The sequence below is a fragment of the Adiantum capillus-veneris genome, chromosome 4 (assembly GCF_014529385.1).
Source record: "Adiantum capillus-veneris isolate H3 chromosome 4, ASM1452938v2, whole genome shotgun sequence".
In the NCBI taxonomy this organism is placed as follows: Eukaryota; Viridiplantae; Streptophyta; class Polypodiopsida; order Polypodiales; family Pteridaceae; genus Adiantum; species Adiantum capillus-veneris.
This window is the reverse complement of record NC_140934.1, coordinates 2,957,653-2,978,889: the sequence shown is the minus strand read 5'-3', so window position 1 is coordinate 2,978,889 and position 21,237 is coordinate 2,957,653. Positions and strand designations below refer to the sequence as shown.

The 21,237-nt window shown below is 39.5% G+C and overlaps 1 protein-coding gene across 1 annotated transcript; it reads right to left on the bottom strand.

Annotated features, from left to right (window-relative positions):
* Window positions 1-19,000: 19,000 nt before the first annotated feature.
* Window positions 19,001-19,894, bottom strand: LOC147458625 (uncharacterized). Its single transcript, XM_086510038.1, has one exon. The coding sequence runs from the start codon at window positions 19,892-19,894 to the stop codon at window positions 19,001-19,003; it is 894 nt and encodes a 297-aa protein (XP_086366164.1).
* Window positions 19,895-21,237: the final 1,343 nt, after the last annotated feature.

Sequence of the window (21,237 nt, the reverse complement as noted above, 5' to 3'; positions counted from 1 at the left end):
ATAGACCCTAAGGTTAAGCCCATTAAGAAATCCAAAATGCTAAGGTTCCAAAATTCAAAGGTTGTGTCCAAAGGTCAAACATTAGGGAAATTGGATGCTTTGTGTGTGTCCCAAAAGTCTTCATGCATCCCTACATAGGAGGGGGCGAGCGTTGCAAGTAGGGTATGAGAAACAAAATCGCACACACACACACACACACACACACACACACACACACACACACACACACACACACACACACACACACACACACACACACACAATCTCCCTTTACACGGAATGAGGGACACGTGTCAGCTCCCTAGCCCAGATGCCCACAAGGTGTACTCAAATCCTATTGGATGGCCTTGGAGGTGGACCGATGAGAATTAGGCTAGAGTAAATCTAGTTTAATTAATTTAAAAACACTTAATAAAAGAACCAATGGGAATTAAGCTCTCTAGAAGACTATTGGACAGTCTCCCAAGGGGTCCAATGAGCATTCATCATCCCGATGGCTTGCCTGATTCCTATTGGCCAGGAGGCAAAGGGGTCCAATGAGAGTTTAGTTGAATCAATTAATTACCTAAAGCTCTCACAAAAGGGGAAAGGGGGACACATGTCAAAAGGCTGTCACTTATGCTACTTAAATGCCATTAACTAAGCCTGGAGAGGTCCAATGATATGCTACCAAGAGCAATTAGCAAGAGGGGTCGACCAAGAGAGAGAGGGGTCTGATTTTTCAAAGGCATTATCACCTACACACTCACACTAGCTCATGTGTGGAGTAAGAAGAATCTCTCTCTCTTCTCAAGCTTTAATGGAAATATTATCACCTACTCCAAGCTTGTGAGAAGGGAGGCCTACACCAACAACTCTTGGCTTTGTGATGCAAATCCAACCAAGAGCGCTTTGTGATGCAAATCCAACCAAGAGCCAAGCTTCAATGCATGCTCATCTCCTCTACCATGCTAATTACTAAGCTAAGTGTTGTTGATATGAGTGATTATGTGAGGAGATGTACATCTTTATCGTAAGAATACTCCTTCTTCCTCTCAATCTACTCTCATACCCTGCTAGCTCTCACCATCTTCGAAGGTGTGTGAGGTCTTGGGTCTGAGACCGTGAGGGAATTGATGTTGTGTTTGATAAGTGTTTTGCTTAGTGTATGAAGTTTCCATCTTCATTGCACTAGCTAGTATTGAAGGAACACAAAGAATTGTAATGTAAAATGTCTCTCTTGATAGGAGAAACCATAATACAAAGCCTTTTGGAGGGGGGACCGGCTCCATGTAAATCCGGTCCTCAACTGTTGTCAATAGCTTAATTTCTCTCTCTCTTTTGAAGTATTGGTCATGCTATCTAACAAGGTGTTATGCTTTTTGTTGCTCTATCCACCCAAGAACTCTTGTTATTCTCATTAGGAATCTATTCTAATGAAATGCTCACTATGTTCATGCTAATTTACAACCACTTCTCATGGTTCGTTAGTGAGTAGAAAATTGCATGTTTCTAATGCTTTTTTTGGCAGCACCTCGTATAGGCATTCTGGTGAAAAAGAAGATGCATTGCCATTATTGCAAGGCAAATGATCACTTGATAAAGAAATTTCCTAAGTTGAAGGCAAAAGAGTCCAAGAAGAAAGCGACTGGTTCCACTACAAGTGCATCTATTGTAGAATCTTTTGGGAAAGGAGATTGTAATGATGATGTAAATGCACAGTAGGCATTTAGTGCAAAGTGTACATATGATCCTTCTGTCAATGATGCATGTATGTTAGTTGCTACAGATACACATGTGTGGTACTTTAATAGTGGTGCTACAAAGCACATCAGCTCACATCATGACTTGTTTACACTTCTCAAGCCTATTTCTCATGGGAATATAGTCAAAAGTGCCAACAATGCCTCTTATCTAGTCAAGGGAGATAGAAAGATTGTGCTAACTGCTGCAAAAGGACCTTCTTTCACACTTGTTGATGCACTTTATGTACGAGGGATCCAAAAAAAACTTTTGTCTGTATATGCACTTGCAAGACTTGGTCTTGTTGTCAAATTTGTGGATGACAGATGTACAGTTCATGATCTCAATTTTGGTGATGAAATGGTTGCATGTGGCATTTTGTGTCGTGGATTGTACAAGATCACTTTGTATGACAAATATGGGAAAAATTTTGCAAATGTAGTTGTGGATTCAAAGGTTGTTTTAGATGAAAAACTTTGGCATGCACGTTTTAGGAATCTGAATTTTATCAGTTTGCTACATTTGAAGAATTTGATATGGTTTCTTCTAAGCATGTTAGTGAAGGCTATATTTTGGGTAAGATACAACCTTAAAAGTTTCCAAAGGGGATGGTTCAATAAGGGATGCATGCAGGTTGCAACATATGCATAGTGATGTTTGTGGGCCTATGCAAACTCCACCCTTAGGCAATTACTTATACTTTATGATTTTCATTGATGATTACTCCACGCATACATGGGTGTATCCACTTAAAGCTAAGTCCAAAGTGTTCATGTGCTTCAAGCAATTTCTGGCTATGGCTAAATATGTCTCTAAATGTAATACCCGGGACGGTCACTTTTTAAAATGTGTATGCTATCACGTGAGTTAACCGGAGAGGATTATTAAAAGATCAAAATGTATCAAAATGTATACATATAGAGGGGGGTGGGGGTTTTTTAAATAGGCATGTAGTGTAAATATAGTATGTATATTGAGGTATTATTAATAACCTCTTGAACGCACGTGATATAGGAAGCTTTTGATAAGTGACCGCCCCAGGATGTAATATGGGAACCTTCCTCTCATATCGAGGGGGAGAGTATATGTCTCATGAATTTAATGCATTTTTGGCTGATTGTGGGATAAAACACCAATGTACAGTGCATTATACACTTAAGTAAACCGGTTTTGTTAAAAAAAAAACAGGTCGCTTACAAAAATAGGACAATGTATGGTCAAGAGTCAAGCTTTACCACATTCGTTTTGGCTTGAGGCTATCATGTGTGCTACTTATGTACTAAATAGGTGTCCTACCAAAGCCTTGTGGTCTATGACTCCTTATGAAGCATGGCATGATAAGAAGCCATCTATTGATCACATGTGCATTTTTTGGATGTTTAGCTTCTTCTTTGGTGCCACAAATGTAACGTATAAAATAAGCTAATAAGGCTATTGAATGCATCTTTATTGATTACAATATTGAAATCAAAGGTTACAAGTTATACCATCCACAAGCAGAACATAACTTAGTTTCACAAGATGTTGTATTTGTGGAAGATTCTGTTCAGCCTCTGTTATCATGTACGAGAGACAGTAATATAATCTCATTTGACATTTATGACACTTTGTTGCCTCTTTTTAATGGTGGAAACTTGAATGTAAATTCCAATGAGCCAAATGTACAACGTATGGGGGTTTTTGAAAATGTTATGGATCAGCTTATTATTGATGAAGATACACATGATGTACTTGATGTGGAAAGAGCTAAGAATGAGGAGGCTAGAGGTATGCCAAAATGACTGGTGTATACTTTGCATGACAGTAAATTGCATGCACCTATGTCTAGTCATACTCATTCAGGTTCTTTCCATGCATCTTATGCGTCAGATTGTTATGCTTTGGTTGTTTCTAGTCTATGTGATGAGAAGGAACGTCTTTCTTTTGATGAAGCACAAAATTCTAAAAATTGGATGGTTGACATGCAATAAGAATATGATGCACTTATAGAAAATGACACATGGAATTTATGTGATTTGCCTCCTAGAAAAAAGTCCATCAATACAAAATGTGTTTACAAGTTAAAACGCAAGCCTACTGGTGAGATTGATTGCTGCAAGGCTAGAGTTGGTGCAAAGGGTTATGCACAGTAAAAAGGCATTGATTATGAAGAAAATTTTGCTCCCACTTGTCATATTAATACCGCTTGTTTTTTATGTGCATTGACAAGAGGGGTTTTTTCTACTTGAGTGGCACTTTACATATTTGCTTGTTTTATCCCTAGGGGGGATCATTGCTGCCAGATTTACATGCTTTTTTGGACTTAGATTGTTACGACATGTGAGTGTCCATAGGTGGTTTTTATTTCATGCTCAACAGCTCATGCATATCATGGTTGAGCAAGAAGAAACCTATTGTGGCTACTTCCAGTTGTGAAGTTGAGTAGAAGGCAGTCTTCACAACTACGGTCGAGTGTGTATGGATCAAACACCTTATGGTTGATTTGGGTGTTGAATAGAACACAGCCAACATCATTTACACTGATAGTCAGAGCACATTGGTAGTTGCAAGGATCCTAATTTTTCATGCTCGCACAAGGCACATTGAGGTGAGTTATCACTATGTCAGAGAGAGACTCTCAGTAGGAGAGATCATCTTGGCTTATGTGCCAACACATGACAACCTTGCAGATCTATTCACAAAGGCATTGCCTTGTGAGAATTTTCAAGCTTTTTACAAAGCTTTGGGCTTTCTTCCATTTATGGATTGATCATGTCCTCAAGGCATGGCACTTCCTTGTACACTAGGTGCCAGCTCTCATTCACTGCATCACTCTCAAGGGGGATTTGTTACCATATATGTGGCAGTGATGTGTGTGAACACACTTAGGATTTTCGGGCCATTTTTTCCCTCAGTAGGAGGTTTTTTTCCCGTGCATTGTATATATTGCCCATCATTATAGGGCTAAAGGTTATCTTTCCATTGTGCACTAAGAAATATATTCACTATTGTGTGAGCTTCTTTATCTTCTCCAAGTTGTGTGTGTTTCCTTGCGACCCTAATTCCAAAATATATAGTTAACAATAAGGGGTTTATCTCTACTCAAAGAATTCCTATCCACGTTAAGAAAACCATTTACAATAGAATAACTTCATGATCATACATAGTTAACAATAAGAGTTTATAATAAACAAAGAATTGTATTAGAGAGAGTTTTACATGGCAATATCGTGCAAGATAGTGGTAGGCAATTCCTTCCCCAATCCAATACTCCATTACAAAGGCTTAGTTTTAGACAAGCATTTTGTGCTTCAATATGAAAAAATATTCATTCACGCAATCACTATTAACCAAAAAAACTTTTTCTCAATAGAAGTCTCTAAAAGAAGAAGTAACAATATGAGCTAACTTCACAACTAGGGCAGTAAACCAAAGCCTTCTCAATATGGGAAGCAAAACTAGAGTTGGTATCCTCATAAAGAGAACTTAGAATGAGAACATTGTTTAGGAAAACAACAACAAGGATTTGCAAGGGTCAAAGTACCATTCCCTCCCTAGTTCTAAGGAAGAAAATACTCATAATAAAACAATAAAAGATCATAAACTTTCTGACAAAGAGCCACAAACTCAAGACCACAGAGTAGCAATCAATATTTGAGGGTAAAGAATGTTTTCATAAAAAAACTACTCATCCACTTGAGACTTAGACAACATTTCTTCAACTTTCTTCTTATTGGACTTCTTCATGGAAAACTCACAAGTGCAACAACAACATCAACCGTATAAAAAAATGCCAAAGCCTACCTAGTAGGTCTAAACCAGAACCACCAAGAGAAGTGGACTCACCTCTTATAGTGGCTTGAGGACGAGCAACAAATCTCCTTGGAATGAGCTAGATCACTTTTACAGCTTGTTGCTAAGGAGTGCTGGAGGTTGCATTTTCTATCTAGATGATTCAATAAATGGATTCTTGCTCCAATTGCTCCCTCTAATCTGTTAACATCTCCACCTCATAAGGTGTTAGGACATACCAAGTCTTTGTGTCTGGATCATAAAATGTATGTTTGCCCTTTGTCAGTCTTGCCATGCCAGGTTGTGATAGATGGATACACTCCGGATACTCCCAACTAGGTTTGGCTAATTAGTTTTGATCTGAGCTTCAAATAGGACTTCAGACATCTTTCTAAATTGTGGCATTGTATTGGCTTTGTTGGCTAGTTCCTTGTCAAACACTTTTCATAAACATGATAGATGTTATTTCCAAGAAGAATAAACACTCTACATCTTTCAAAAACCATCTCCAAAAATAGGAGATGCATGTCTTTAGACGAGAAGATTGTGAAGTAGTCCACAAAAATTGCTAGAAACTTGTGTAAGAACTCACTGAAGATCTCCATCATACATCATTGAAAGGTTGTTGGAGCATTACATAGACCAAATAGCATCACAAGATACATGAAAGCTCCCCATTTAGTAACGAGCATTGTTTTCACTCAATCTTCTAATGCTATCTTCAGTTGATTATACCCATTGTACGCATCCAAAAAGTTGTACATCTCAAGTTCATCTACCTTATCCAACATCATGTCTGTAAAGGGAAGCAAAAATGGGTCTTTAATTTTTTGAGTGTTCGGTTTCCTATAATCAACACATGTCGTGAGTTTCCTATTCTTATTTGAAACTACCACAATTTGGAACAAACGGTCAATACTGGTAACTTTTGTGATGAAACGCATATTTAGAAGGACCTCACTTCTCTTTTGACCTTCTTTGCATAGTTTGGGTTCATTCCGTATCACTATAGTCGAATTCGTTGAGCATCTGGTTTCAGTGGTATCCGATGTTGGCATGCTTTTGCATCAACACCCTTCAGATCCATATGCTCCCAATCAAAAACATCTCAATATTTTTGGAACAATTGCCTAGCCTTCTCTTTAATTTCTATCTTTGGATGTTTATTGATCTTTATGACCTTAGGATCTCACTCCGAGCCTAGATTCCATCCTTCCATCTGGTAATAACTAGTTCGACGTCTCACCCCTTTTATTATGGTCAAGGATTCAACTTCTTTCTCAGTTCAAATTCCATTTGAATATTCAACATCAAGTGTATTTGAACTGCTTGTAGACTATTTCCTTTAGATATGCTTTACTTGTACCATGTGGTATTCTTGTACTCTGATTCTTGAACTCTGTATTAGCTCTATTTGATTTGTTTCTACTTATTGAGTTCCAATCTAATGTTTCCCCAAGTAGCTAATCCTTTCTCTCAATTGAATCTTTGTCGTCTGGACTAACTGGTCTCTCCCGTTGATTTGATCTAATGAAGTTGTTTGTGTATTGCTCTCACTATTTGTGTGCCTTCTTCTGATCTAGCAGAGTGCCACGTTTAGATGGATTTATGCCATCAGGAAGATATTCATTGAGGCTAGTATTCTTCTATATTTTTGGTTCCATATTTCCAACATACTTTCTCTGGTTGAATAGCTATTTTCCAACTTTTGGTGTTGTTTTTCGTGACATGGATCGTGGTCCTTGTATGGTGAGTGTTTGGCGAGCTTAGTCATGTATGGCCCTTGCATTTTTGAGCCAAGGTCTACCCAACAACATGTTGTAAGCACCCTACAAAAGGCTGGTTTTAAACTTCTCAACTACCTTGATCTGCAAATTTTCAGCTAAGCCAGTAGCCTGTACTTTCCCTTGATCTATCATCCTTATTTTAATAGATGCAGGTTTTATTTTAGTGATTCTCAATTTTTGTCTGATGTGCACATAGTAAGTTCAGTCCAACACCCCCATTCAGAATGACTCTTAATAGTGGATCCTACTTTTTTCTCACCTTGTAGTCAATCTGAATGACCAATATTTTTTCATCCTTAATATCAGACCATGCATGTTGCCATCACTTCAGATTCCTTTTTTCTCTACTTCCTTATGAACTTAGTAGCCTCAAGTAATGTCCTTCTTATGTCATGTAGTTCAATAGTCAGCTTCTGGATCCTTTCGCATACTTTGACATAAATCTTGTCTTGTGCATTCCTAGAACTACTTTCTGAATTGAACAAACTTCTTGTTGGAATTAGGGTTGCAGGAAAGCACACACAGCTTGGAGAAGACGAAGGAAGATCAAGGCACACAATAGAGAGTATATTACTTAGTGTGCAATAGAGAGTATATTACTTAGTGTGCAATGGAACAACCTTCTTGTTGGAATTAGGGTTGCAGGAAAGCACACACAACTTGGAGAAGACAAAAGAAGATCAAGGCACACAATAGAGAGTATATTACTTAGTGTGCAATGGAAAGATAAGTTAGTCCTATAGTGATGGGAGTATATACAATGCACAGGTGAAAAAACCTCTTAGTGAAGGGAAAAATGGCCCGATGGTCCTAAGTGTGCTCACACACATCACTAACACATGTATATGGTAACAAATCCCCCTGGGAGTGATGCGGTGAACGAGATCTGGCACATAGAGTATAGGGAAGTGCCATGCCTTGTGAGGACATGATCAGTCCACAAAGGGGAGTAAGCCTTTGTGAAAATATATGCAAGGTTGTCCTATGTTGGCACATAAGCCAAGCTGATCTCTCCTGCTGAGAGCATCTCCCTGACATAGTGGTAATGCACCTCAATGTGCTTTGTACGAGCATAAAAAATTGGGTTCCTTGCAATGGCCAATGTGCTTTGACTGTCAGTGAAGATAGTGTTGGAAGTGTCTTGTCCAACACCCAAATCATCCATAAGGCATCTGAGCCATACACACTCGATTGTAGCTATGAATATTTGGATGTACTCAGTCTCACAATTGAAAGTTGCCACAATAGGTTCTTCTTACTCAACCATGAGATACATGAACTGCTGAGCATGAAACAAAAACCACTTGTGGACACTCGTGTGTCAAAACAACCAACCCAATCTGAGTCCAAAAAAGCATGTGAGCTATGCATGAATTTGTTGACCTATGAGACTGCAAATTGAATATTTAGCCTCGTATTGCATACATAAATGAGGCATCGAATAGCAGTTTGGTAAAGAGTGACATTCACAAGATCACCAACATAATGAAGACTCAACAAACTTGTTTTCATGGGGGTGGCAATAGGTTTGCAATCCTCAAGTCCAAACTTACGTAGCAATGTCTCTGTGTAGCTTGTCTGACACAAGGCTATACCACCATCACACTGCTTAAGTTGTATACCCAAGTAATGATGCAACATCACCAGATCTTTCATCTTGAAAGTAACATTTGAATCAGGCTTAAATTTAGAAATATGTCTCTCATTTGGTCTAGTGATCAACAAATCATCCACATAGAGAACGACAGCGAGAAGTACATCACCCTCACGCTTTACATACAATGTGCTTTTTGTTGGACTATTATGAAAGCCTCGTTTGACCAAATGAGTGTCAGTCTTCTCATACCAAGCATGAGGAGATTTCTTCAACCCATACAAAGCTTTCTTACACTTACACACTTTATCTTCTTGCACTTTAATGACAAAATCGTGAGGGTGCGTTACATAAACTTTCTCAAATGTGACACCATTCATGAAAGCAGTAACAATGTCTAACCAATGTACATCCCAACCAAAATGAGCTACCAATGCACATAGAAAATGAACAGTAGTCATACGATAAGTGGGAGAAAAAGTATCTTCATAATCTATGCCTTTTTGTTGTGCATAACCCTTTGCAACAAGTCGAGCCTTATAGCGATCAATCTCGCCATCTGGTTTGCGTTTCAACTTCTAAACCCACTTCGTACCAATGGTCATTTTTCCAGGAGGAAAATCACGTAAAGTCCATGTGCCATTTTTTATAAGTGCATCATATTCAGATTGCATGGTAGCCATCCAATTTTTTGAATTTTGTGCTTCATCAGAAGATAGAGGTTCCTCAACATCACATAAGCTAGACACAACCAAAGCATAACAATCTGATTCATAAGATGCATGACGAGAACATGAACGAGTACGACTAGACAAAGGTGCATCCAACTTACTGTCACACAAAGTATGCACCATCCATTTTTGCATATCTCTAGCCTGCTCATTATCAATGTTTTCCTCATCAAGTACATCATGTACATTTGCATCAGTAATAGGCTGATCTATAACATTTTCAGATACCCCCATAGGCTGTACATTTGCCTCATTGGAATTTACATTCAAACTTCCACCACTAAAAAGAGGCAACAAAGTGTCATAAAGGTCCTATGATTTTACATTACTGTCTCTAGTACATGATAGCAAGGGCTGAACAGAATCTTCCATAAACACAACATCTCGTGAGACCAAGATATGCTTTGTTTACGGATGATACAACCTATAACCTTTGCTTTCAGCACTATAACCAACAAAAATACATTTGACTGCCTTATCATCCAATTTTATGCATTGTGTTTGTGGCACCAAAGCATAAGCCAAACAACCAAAAACATGCATCTGCTCAATAGAAGGCTTTCTATCATGCCATGCTTCATAAGAAGTCATAGACTATAAATCTTTTGTAGGACACTTGCTAAGTACATAAGTGGAACACATGATGGCTTCAAGACAAAATGAATGCAGCAAAGCTTGACTTTTGACCATACATGGTGCCATTTCCGTAAGTGACCTGTTTTTCCTCTCAGTAGCACCATTTTGCTACGATGAATACGCCATTATACATTGGTGTTTTATCCCACGACTAGCCAGAAATGCATTAAATTCATGAGACATATACTCCCCCCCTCAATCAAAACAGAGGGTGCCCATAGTACATTTCGAGACATTTTCTACCATAACCAAAAATTTCTTGAAGCACATAGACATAGACACCCATGCATACCTGAAGTAATCATCAATGAAATTCATGAAGTAAAGATAATTGCCCGAGGAAGGAGTTTGCATGGGCCCACAAACATCACTATGCACAACCTGCAACCTACATGTGGCCCTAATTAAACCATCCTTTGGAAACTTTGAACACTTCATCTTACCCAAAATACAGTCTTCATAAACATGTTTGACAAGTGTTTCAAGAGGCGGCAAAGAAGCAACCATATCAGATTTTTGCAAACGCAGCGCCCAAAACATGCATGCCAAAGTTTTGCATTTGAAATAGCCTTAGAAGCAAAAATTGCATTTGCAAAATTCTACCCACACTTCTCATACAAAGTGAGCTTATACAACCCATGGCATAAAATTCCAGATGCAACAATTTCATCACCGAAACCGAGATCATGTATTGTATATCTGTCATCCACAAATTTGACTACAAGTCTAAATCTAGCAAGTGCAGATACAAACAAAAGGTTCTTCTTGATCTCAAGTACATACAATGCATCAAGAAGTGTGAAAGAACTGCCATTTGCAGTAGTAAGAACAATCTTTCCAACTCTTTGACCCGGATAAGAGGCATTGTTGGCACAAGTGACAATATTGTCATGAGGGACAGACTCAAGAGAGGTAAACAAATTACGATGTGAGGTAATGCTCTTTGTAGCACCACCGTCATGAATCTGCAGCAATTGACATGCATGCATCATGGATAGCAGGATCATAAGTACTCTTTGCACTAAAGCCCACTCTGCATCTACATTGGCATCACAATCTTCTTTCACAGAAGACTCTACAATAGTTGCACTTGTATTGGACCCTGTAGTTGATCTAGCCTCTTTCTTCTTAGCCTCCTTTGGCTTCAGTTTTGGACATTGCTTGATCAAGTGATCATCAGATTTACAAAATAATGGAAATCGTCTTCTTTTTTCCCTTATCACCAGAATTCTCGGAGTGCTGCCAGTAGAAGCCTTAGGAATAGAAGATTTTCCACTCACCGAAGAACCATGAGAAGTGGTTACATTACTGCTACCACCTTTTGTTTGAGCAGCAATAAAAGCATGCTCAACCGCATACTGTTTAGCCTTTTTTTTTTGAAAGTGACTCACCGAAGAACCATGAGAAGTGGTTACATTACTGCTACCACCTTTTGTTTGAGCAGCAATAAAAGCATGTTCAACCGCATACTGTTTAGCCTTTTTTTTTTGAAAGTGACTCTTGCAACAGCAATGTGCATAATGCATCAAAATTGACAACTTCTAGATTTCCTTGGGCCATTAGTCTCCAAGTACTAGCCAAAGGCTGGTACAAATTTGGCAAAGCATCAAGAATAGTCTGCACAAGGGAACTGTAAAAAATGACCGCTTGAAATGAGTTGCTCATTTGTATCCTTGACACCATCAAGGAAAGAAGTGTCCATCTCATCATCCTCATGCATAATCTTCGACTCCAGCTCTTTATGCATGCAATTTTAGCCTCATTGAGACTTGCATAAAGACCAACAAGAATATCCCAAGCCTTCTTTGTAGATTTTGTTGAATGAATATGAGGAGTAATATTGTGCTTCATAGACAACCCAATAAAATCATGAGCCTGCGCATCTTTTATGTCCCAATGAGCTTGCTCAACCATATGCAAAACAGCTCTGGCAACAACAATCCTACCACCAAAAGCTCAACATCCTCAACATCGCCAACATCCTCATAACTAGGACGTATATCAACGCCTTGCACGATATTCCAAATTCCCTTTGACACAAGAACATGGTGCATCATATAAGCCCACATAGGGTAATTGTCCCCATCCAATCTATCCTCAACAGCAAACATCTTAAACATGTTTGTGTTGTTGTCTGCCATAGAAAATGTTGCAATTGATGTGAAAACTGCTCGAAAAGAGGAGAAACGAAGCGGAAAAAACGCGTGCTATATTGTAAGGGACATGTTATGCAGAAAACGGCATCGACAAAAATTTTGCACAAAATGACGAAATAGCATGTGCAATACTATCTGTAGTGGACACGGAGGCCGAAATGAGTCCACTGACCTACTAATGCTCACCAAAGCTCAAAAAAAATGGAGAAAGTGAGCAGGCTTGTGCTGGAGCTATTGGCTACTAAGCCTGGGAGGATGCAACGTGCTCTGATACCAATCGTTGGAATTAGGGTTGCAAGAACACATACACAACTTGGAGAGGATGAAGGAAGCTCAAGGAACACAATAGAGAGTATACTACTTAGTGTGCAATGGAAAGATAAGTTAGCACTAGCGTGATGGGCGTATATACGATGCATGGGGGGGAAAACCTCCTAGTGAGGGAAAAAATGCCTCGGCGGTCTTAAGTGTGTTCACACACATCACTACCACATGTATATGGTAACACTTCCCTCTGGAAGATCTCCTCACAATGCCATGCTTCTGTTGGCCTTCTCTGTCTTCTAGCCGCTCGATCCTTGAGTGGAAATTCAGATTGTTCCTTCTGAACATTTTCTATCCCCATATCCTTTTTAACGGCTTCAATGAAACGGCATCAGTCAAGTCAGCCTTGATTTTTTATTACTTTTCCTCAGGGTTCTCATCAAACTCTCTAGCTACATTTGTAAAACTCTTCTTACGTAATCCAGATGCGAGGATTTCCTCTCTCTCAACTTCTCTAGCTATCGGCAAAAGCCTCCGATTGGATCGAGCTTTTGAGCACTCTGGTCTCTCTGGCCTCATCCATTCCAGATCCTGACTGATCTAAGCTTCCAGTACCCATTGCTCCCACCACTCATCCGCTTCCTTGGCCTTTCCCTTAGCCTTTAGGTAGCCTTTTTTTTTCCCACTTTTGAGTCTCTTTACTTTGCTTTCGGCTCATTTGGTATTTCTTTGATAACAATGTCAATGCTCCTATAGTGATCACACGCGTTGGTATTGGCTTTGCCACTTTTCCTTCGACCACTTCAGCTTTTACATTGTCTAGACATTGCATTGCAAATTGTCGTCTGAAAAAATCAATCCTACTTTGTCCTCGTCTAGAAAAATTAATGGCATCTACCTCTTCCAGCCATCCCACTGGTTCTGGCTCCATTCTCTACATTTTCAAATGTCTTCTCCTGCTCTGGATTGGTCAATGCTACCATGGCAATATCCTTCCCCTCCTTAAAGTGATGAATTATAATCTTACATTTATTCCACAGGTTACAATAGCTACACTTGCAACATTTATCAGATCGATGTTCTTTGGATTTACATTTTGTACACCAAGTTTGTACTTTTCCCATTGGAGGTCTCGTCTTAGAGATCTTAGATATTTTTTTGGAAAATTCCTTAATCTTTTTACTCCACGCTCCTTTCTTCTTGCTCATTATCATCTGAAGAACTAGAGCTAGTTGACGACTCTTGAGTCCTTGGAGCGGAAGTTTGCTTTTCCTCTCCGGTTGTTCTCCTTCTTTGCTTCCTATTCTAATTTTAGAGTTGTTTGCACCAAATCATTAAATTTTTTGGTAGGTGTTGGCACTTCTTGTTCCCTAAGTTTCTTGCTTTTGAACCCACTTAGGAACCAAGCGTGCATATTCTTCTCTTGAGGGTGACTCGTTCAATTGTTTGGTCAGCTCCTTAATCTTCTCCACATACCTCCTAATTGAAAGCTTACTTTGTCTGATTTTATCAAGCTCACAGAGAATATCCTCATCCCCTTGGTTTTTTTTGTATTCTAGCAAGAAGGATTTCTTTTTCATGCAGCGTCTTTGAGAGTCTGTGGAAAATACTCATCCCAGTTATCTTCATCTATATCCTTGAGATCAGTGTACTCCTCAAACGTTTGAATATAAGCGTATGGGTCATCTCTTCGATTGCCTTTAAAAGTGGGAAATTCTATTTTTTTATATCATTGGACCTTTCTTCTTGTTTGGATTTCACATGATGATTTGACTCCCTTTCCCGACGCCTGGTTTGATCATTGTGAATTGGTTTTTGCTCCCAATGTCGTGCTTGTCATGATGGTCAGTTTCTGCCTCCCATCTCTGATTGTAGTCGGCATTATTCTCTATGATTGTATCGGTTTGTTTTTCTCGATTAAGCTTTGTTTGAGAATGTGATTGTTGATGTCTGCGTCTTTCGTTGTTGTTGGTGTCAATATTTATTTTGGCTTTCCCTTTTTCGGCTTAGTGACAATAACCATTTGACTGAGAGCGTTTTTCAATGTTCTCTGAATGTCATCTTTTGGCATGCGCTAAGTATTGAGAGTTTCTTCAGTTTTCTCACCATGAGCATTGTTGTTCATCATCATACCCTCTCTATTATTTCACTATTGTGATACCTATTGTCAATGAACGCAACTCTCTTTCTTCGTGTTGAGCGTCGTACAGGCATTGTGAATGATTGACCGTCTCTAAGTTAACTGGGAGATTCCTGTCAAGTGCTTTATCTCACCACCATGATTGCCAAAATGGATTGAGTTGGATTTCTTTGACAATTATCCCAAAGTTATAGTAATTATTCAGACTTCAAATTACCAGATGACAGATTTTATACTTCAAATGACTAGATGACAGACATAAGACTTTAGATAAACAACTGAACTAAAAGGAAATAGACTTCAAATTATAAGTTGACAATAAGACGACTGAAATTGTATTCAAGCATCAAGAATCCTCAAAATGGGATTAGTCTCTGCACTAGAGTCCGGTTGGTTGCATAGTCACACAGGATCGGATAACTAATGGTCGATCAAGTAAACCCCCAAGCAAGGCATCTCTAAAAGTTGGTTCCCACCAACACTCCTCCGAATCACTTCTCTTGAGTGTCAAGAAGCAGCCCAAAGCCTCTGCTATTGAGAGTGAAAGCAGAAGAGCGAGTATGAATGATGAAACAAGCATGCATTTGAAAGGGTTGCTCATTACTTTCCATGTTTTGTATATAAATCGCTTCCCAACAACCATGTAGGTTCTAGTTTTGTCTAGGCATGGACATAATTAAAACAAGTTTTTTTATAATCCCAAATTTTTTTTGAAGGGGTTTCCTGTGGTAAGGGTACTATCTTAACAAGTGCCTTTTCAGTCTCAATTTTTCCTTTCGGAGCTAAGGTCCTAGTGTTGTTCAACCATGGACACAATTAAAATAAGGTTTTCCTTTGTGTCCCAAATTTTGTACCCAATGGGATATTTTGGAAGGGGGTTCCTAAGGGTACTCTTATCTCAACAAGCCCTTTCAGTCCCCAGTTTTTTCTCTCACAGCTAAGGTCCCATTGCCAAGCTAAATCAAAGCAAGATGAAATTGCACGTGTGTGTGTGTGTGTGTGTGTGTGTGTGTGTGTGTGTGTGTGTGTGTGTGTGTGTGTGTGTGTGTGTGTGTGTGTGTGAAGGCATATGTGCAATGGATGTATGTACAATTTACACTCTTAGAAATACATGCACATTATCCAAACTAGAGTGCTTCATTAGCCTGCATAACTGGAAGTGGATAACAAACTAGTGTAAGGGTACAAGCCTTCAAGGCGATTGCAATTAGAGAGATTTTCCCTTTGGTACCTACATGTGCATGGAAATGAATGGAGAGCAAGGGCACTATTTTAATTACTATTTTGTTCTCATCAAAGCATTGAAGAAGAGTATACATGAGAGAGAGACAGAGTGCGTGCGCTTATTATTTTTTTCGACAAATCTTGTTAGCCTAAGTGAGTAGTAGTCACGCATACATATAGGAATGTATATACTGTTTTGTTATCATGGAAGCACTGAACAAGAGTATATATCATAAAGAAGAATGTAGAAATGAAATGAGAGAGAGAGAGAGAGAGAGAGAGAGAGAGAGAGAGAGATTTCTTATTATTTGTTTTGCACAAATCTTGTTACTACAAGTGAGTGTAAGCCACTGAAACGATTCGATGTCAAGAGTATGCGAAAAAGTTGATTAATTAAGAACGAAACTATGAAAACGAGAGTAGGAAAGACTTTGAATGTAGCATGCAATGACTACTTTACAATGAAATGAACAAAACTTTTGTGGAGAAGAGGAGGAGGACTAGGTAACAACACATATCAGTGGGAGTTTTTGATGTAGGAAGAAAGGTCTATATCGGTAAGATGCTCTTCAAAGTTGCGTGTGTGGCTAACTGGTTGATAGAAAAGTAGCGTGAAACGAATTGTTTAGCTGACCGAAGGTGGTTGGGGACCACATTAGAGTAATTTAATTCTATAGTCTCGAGTAGACCGAGCACGTCCACAATCTGCACGAACAACATACAATGGTGTTTTGTGGAGCAACTAGCGAGCACGGCGATGTCGATGGTGATTTGTCGACCGAGTGTATTCCAAGTGATGTAATGTGGATGCCATGGGGTAGGTGGTTGAACTAGCCATGGAATGAACTCACTCCATTTATGCATGTAGTGTATGAGCACCCGCTCTTGCAAATTTGGGTAAAGACAGTATTGCAACTTATACATTGCAGTCTCAAATTCTGGTTGCTGCTCAATCAGATCAGCTGGAATTGGCCTACCCATTCTGAACCGAAAAGAAAAAGCATTTAATCAAAGCAGTTGATAAGTTGTCATGTTTGTCATAGTTTGAATGGAAACAAAAAGACATTGTTGTAGCCAATGATTAAAGTTATGTGACAAAGACAATGAACAAAACAATGAAATGAAGACAGCAGAAGTTCGCAGCTATATTTTCTTGTGTTTTTTCAAAAAATAATAATTTCTCAACCTTGGTGGATGTTCAGAACAAACGTTATAACCTAATGCGGTTGTTGTTTTGTGTTGTTTAATATAGAAATGTTCTAAGTTTCTAGCTTTATGTATATTGGTACTAGTTGCTAAAGTGGTAATTTTAAAATTGTCCTCAAAAGGACTATGTGTCTGCATGTCCGCTCACATTCTCTTCGAAGGATTGCGCTTGTGCTGGCCAACACATTTATGGATGTTATTCGTAACTCCGATATATCTTCTACCGTTTTTCGTGCATCGTATACTGTAGACTATGTATTCTTCCCGCGACGTTGCTTTTTCTGGGGTGGAAGGCCGATGCTTGTCTCTGGTTGTTGATGAGTGTCTAAATCTGTGGTCCATGCAGATTGGTTAGGTCAATAAAAAAATGACGGTGCTACGGAGAAATGATTGGAAGCTAGTGATACTTGTTATCCATACTTGCCTTGGTCTGTTGAAACTGGCTCGTATGGGGAGGCTGGTTGGCCGTAATTTACTGCCTCGTGTTCAATGTAGTGCCATGCTAACTTCTGGATTGTGATACGTGGATAAGTTGCGTCGTACGTGTGGTTTGCCAAAGTCATGAAATTTGCCAAGATAGCAGCACAGTTTTCTTGAGTAGCTTTTGAAAGTTCAGACAAATCAATGTTGTAACCAAACCGCATCTGCTCCATCGCATACAATGTAATTCCTTAAATTTTTGTGTCGAGGAGTTGTTGTGCTTCAACATTACGCAACATACTCTCATCATCCTCGTACTGGATATCAAGCTCTTCAAGTATTTTCTTCATGAGACCTGTAGGATGTAGGAGCAAGCTGCTTAGCACAACAGACAGAAGGCATTATATTTTTCTTTTCTAATAGTACCTATTGTCATCCTGTCTATGTTTGGTGTGGCCATCGTTTGGTTTAGAGCTTTATATCTTGCGTCGCACTTATTCATGAAGTTGCGACGCTCTTGAAAAGTATGGAACCCCTCAATATACGCATGGGGTTTCTCGCCTGCTGAGTTAGCCAATCTCATCTGCTTAGTCGTGAGGTAAAATCTCTTAGGTTGTATCATTGGTTGCGTTTCCTTTGCATTGTTCGTGTATTGCTTGAAGAGCTGCACAGTAAGATGAGTGATTGATTTTCATGTGTATACATAGGCAGATACAAGACCAGACAAGCTTGCAAAATGTACCGTGTTGTGATCCATTGTTTGATTCAGTTTCCTGCACGTAAAAATAATTATTTTGATGATCTCTTACAGTTTTTCTGAAGCATAAGATCCGACAAACGTTTAAACACAAATGAATGAAGTGAGGAAAGGAAGAGCAATAGATTTACAAAAGGTGGATGAGAGTGAGCAGGGGTGATAGGGAAGATGTCTCAGCAATGCAACATATTGAACATGACAAGTCGACAGAAGAGAAGATGAGCAGTTGAACAAAAATTTCTGCTTTGTATACAAGGCAGTTACAAGGCGATTCAATCAGTTTAATAGAAAGAGGAATTGATACTGAAGAGGGGGAAGGAAACTTTCACGTTTAGATGGTCAAAAATCTAGATGGTGTGAACATCTCTGGCATAGGGAGCTCTAGTAAATGTAGTCGAGTTCGCTTAGTGGTGCATGACAGCATCACGTATAGAAGGCCAGGGGCGAAAACTTCTTTTATAATGAGCAAGACGTTGGTATTGATTGTTGCGCCTTGGGACTTGTGTCCAGTCATAGCATAGGCGAGAGCTACTGGGAATGTGGATTTATGGTACCAGTGCCCATTGAATGTCCGCCTGCTATGCTTTGACCGTCAAAGTGTAAGTTCTTGTTTGGATGTGTCCAGTGTGACTTTGATTGCTTTGACGCCGCCATCTTCATCTTGGAGGATTTTGTCTACCCGACATAATGATCCATTGGCTGCTCCAATTGTTAAGTCTATGTTCTCTATTATCAGCGCCTTTGCTTCTTCTGCTATTCTATCAATTTCGTGGAAGTCGGGATCTTCAAGCCATGCTTGGAGCTCAGGGATGTTGTGTGCATTCGTCTTGAGGCAGATTTTGATGATGTGACTATGCTGATGGAAGCATTCCAAGAGCAGGTTATTATAATATTGAATGTCACTCTTGTGTGTGCAATTGATTGTCATGTTCCTATCCATGTGTTGCTCTATTTGATCCTGCTTTATGATGCGGTCACCGAGCGCATCGTGGATCTCTTTCTTTGTAGGGAGCCTGCCGACTCTTATTGTATTGAGGAACTCTATGAAAGAGATATCTTTTGCATGGCGCACTGAGCAAGACATAATGTACGTAGTAGTAGTGGACCAGTAAGTGGAGCTTGTGATGTGGCATGAGTAGCATTGATCACTTTGATGCCTGCATATTGGTGGCAACTGTGCTAAATCACCGAACAAGAAGACCTTTTTATCTTTGAATGGGTCTAGCAGTGTGCCGTTGGTGACATTCACAATTTGTCGTACTATGAGATCGAAAGTTTGCTTTGTTAACATAGAAATCTCGTCTATGATAATCATGTCTGCTTCTTTAATATCGACATATCTGCCATCAATTTCGGAGATTGACAGGGGATACTGTTGTGTGCGCACTGGTATCTTGAATTGGTAATGGACAGTTGTTGCGATGCTGCTTAACCTGGTGGCTGCTTCACCAATCGAAGCAGCGAGTGTGACAGTTTTCCCTTGCATTATGAGTTGGCTTGTGATGTATCTTATGAGGAAGCTTTTGCCACTCCCAGGAGTGCATGAGATCACATGCAGTCCACCCTTTGCTGCTATGATATTCTTGTAGATCTCTACTTATTCAGATGTCAATGACACGTTTTGGACGTTTTGAAGCTTGTTTAGAAGGGTAGAGATACGAGATGACGTATCCTGTTACTCGTAGTCTGTTTGCACATCTGGAGATTAAAATGAGGCAGCCTTTGTTGAGGATGTCTTCTATAGTATCATGTTGTGAAATTGGTGTGTTTGATCTGTCGTGAGCATATTTCGTTGTGTGTACTCTGTGATGTACATCTCAAGGTCCTCATCTGTCAGTATCAAATTTCTAAGTTTGCACTCAAGATAGTATGACCTAGACGTGTTCTCCGATGAGAGCAGCTGGGAATCATTTCTAAAGGTGATGCTCTTTAGCATCACGTTGTAAAAGAAAGCCTCCTGATGATGCCCTGGGTGAAAGTCTGTGAAACGGACCAGTCGGTGTTGACGTTGCAGCGATTGGCTGTAGGTATTCTCCTCTGAAATAATTTTTTTCCTTTCTTTTCCCTTAGTCATTATGTAATTCTTGTGGAAGTCGTAGAATGTAAGCTTCTCCAAAGTTTGTGGTCGTGCGCAATACAGATCAACAGGGTGCAGCACGACATCATTGTTGTGAGAAATGATTTGTTGTCATACTGCCGGGGGCGATGAGTCAACATATTGGACGCTATCACTCTTTGAAATGATTGGGATTTGCAAACAATTTAATGCCACTTCTGTTGCTGAGATAGGTTTCGATAGTAAAGAGGCTGAGATCAGCTTCAATTTTACAGTGTCAAGGTCACCTAGGCCTAAGCGCTCTGCATCTTCGGAGCGGATGTTGAGATGGTCCATTGGTTCAGTTTTGAGTGCATACTTCAAGAGGTAGTAGTACAACGATGACCACCGCTGTATATTCATATGTGCACCCCATAGCAAGAGTAGTGTACGGTGGTACGGTACGGCATTTCTATCTTCATGCTGAGGCCTGAAGTATTGCCATCTGTGATTTTGTTCATTGAAGATTGGTTTTGGATTTGGTTGCGCATGAAATGGAAACCCGTGTTTACATACTCCATCTCTTTGACCGTGTGGTAACAACTTGTACGACACTTGTGAAGTTGTTTCATGAGTACGAGTTCTCGGAGCCGGCTTACTTCTGGCAAAACCACAGAGCCAGTTTCTGTCGGGATGTATGCAGCTATTTCAGCAGATAGTTGCTCTTTGTCTTCTTCATGCATCCACAGTATGACATGAGCATGCAATGATCCTCTATTTTGGACCTCATATCT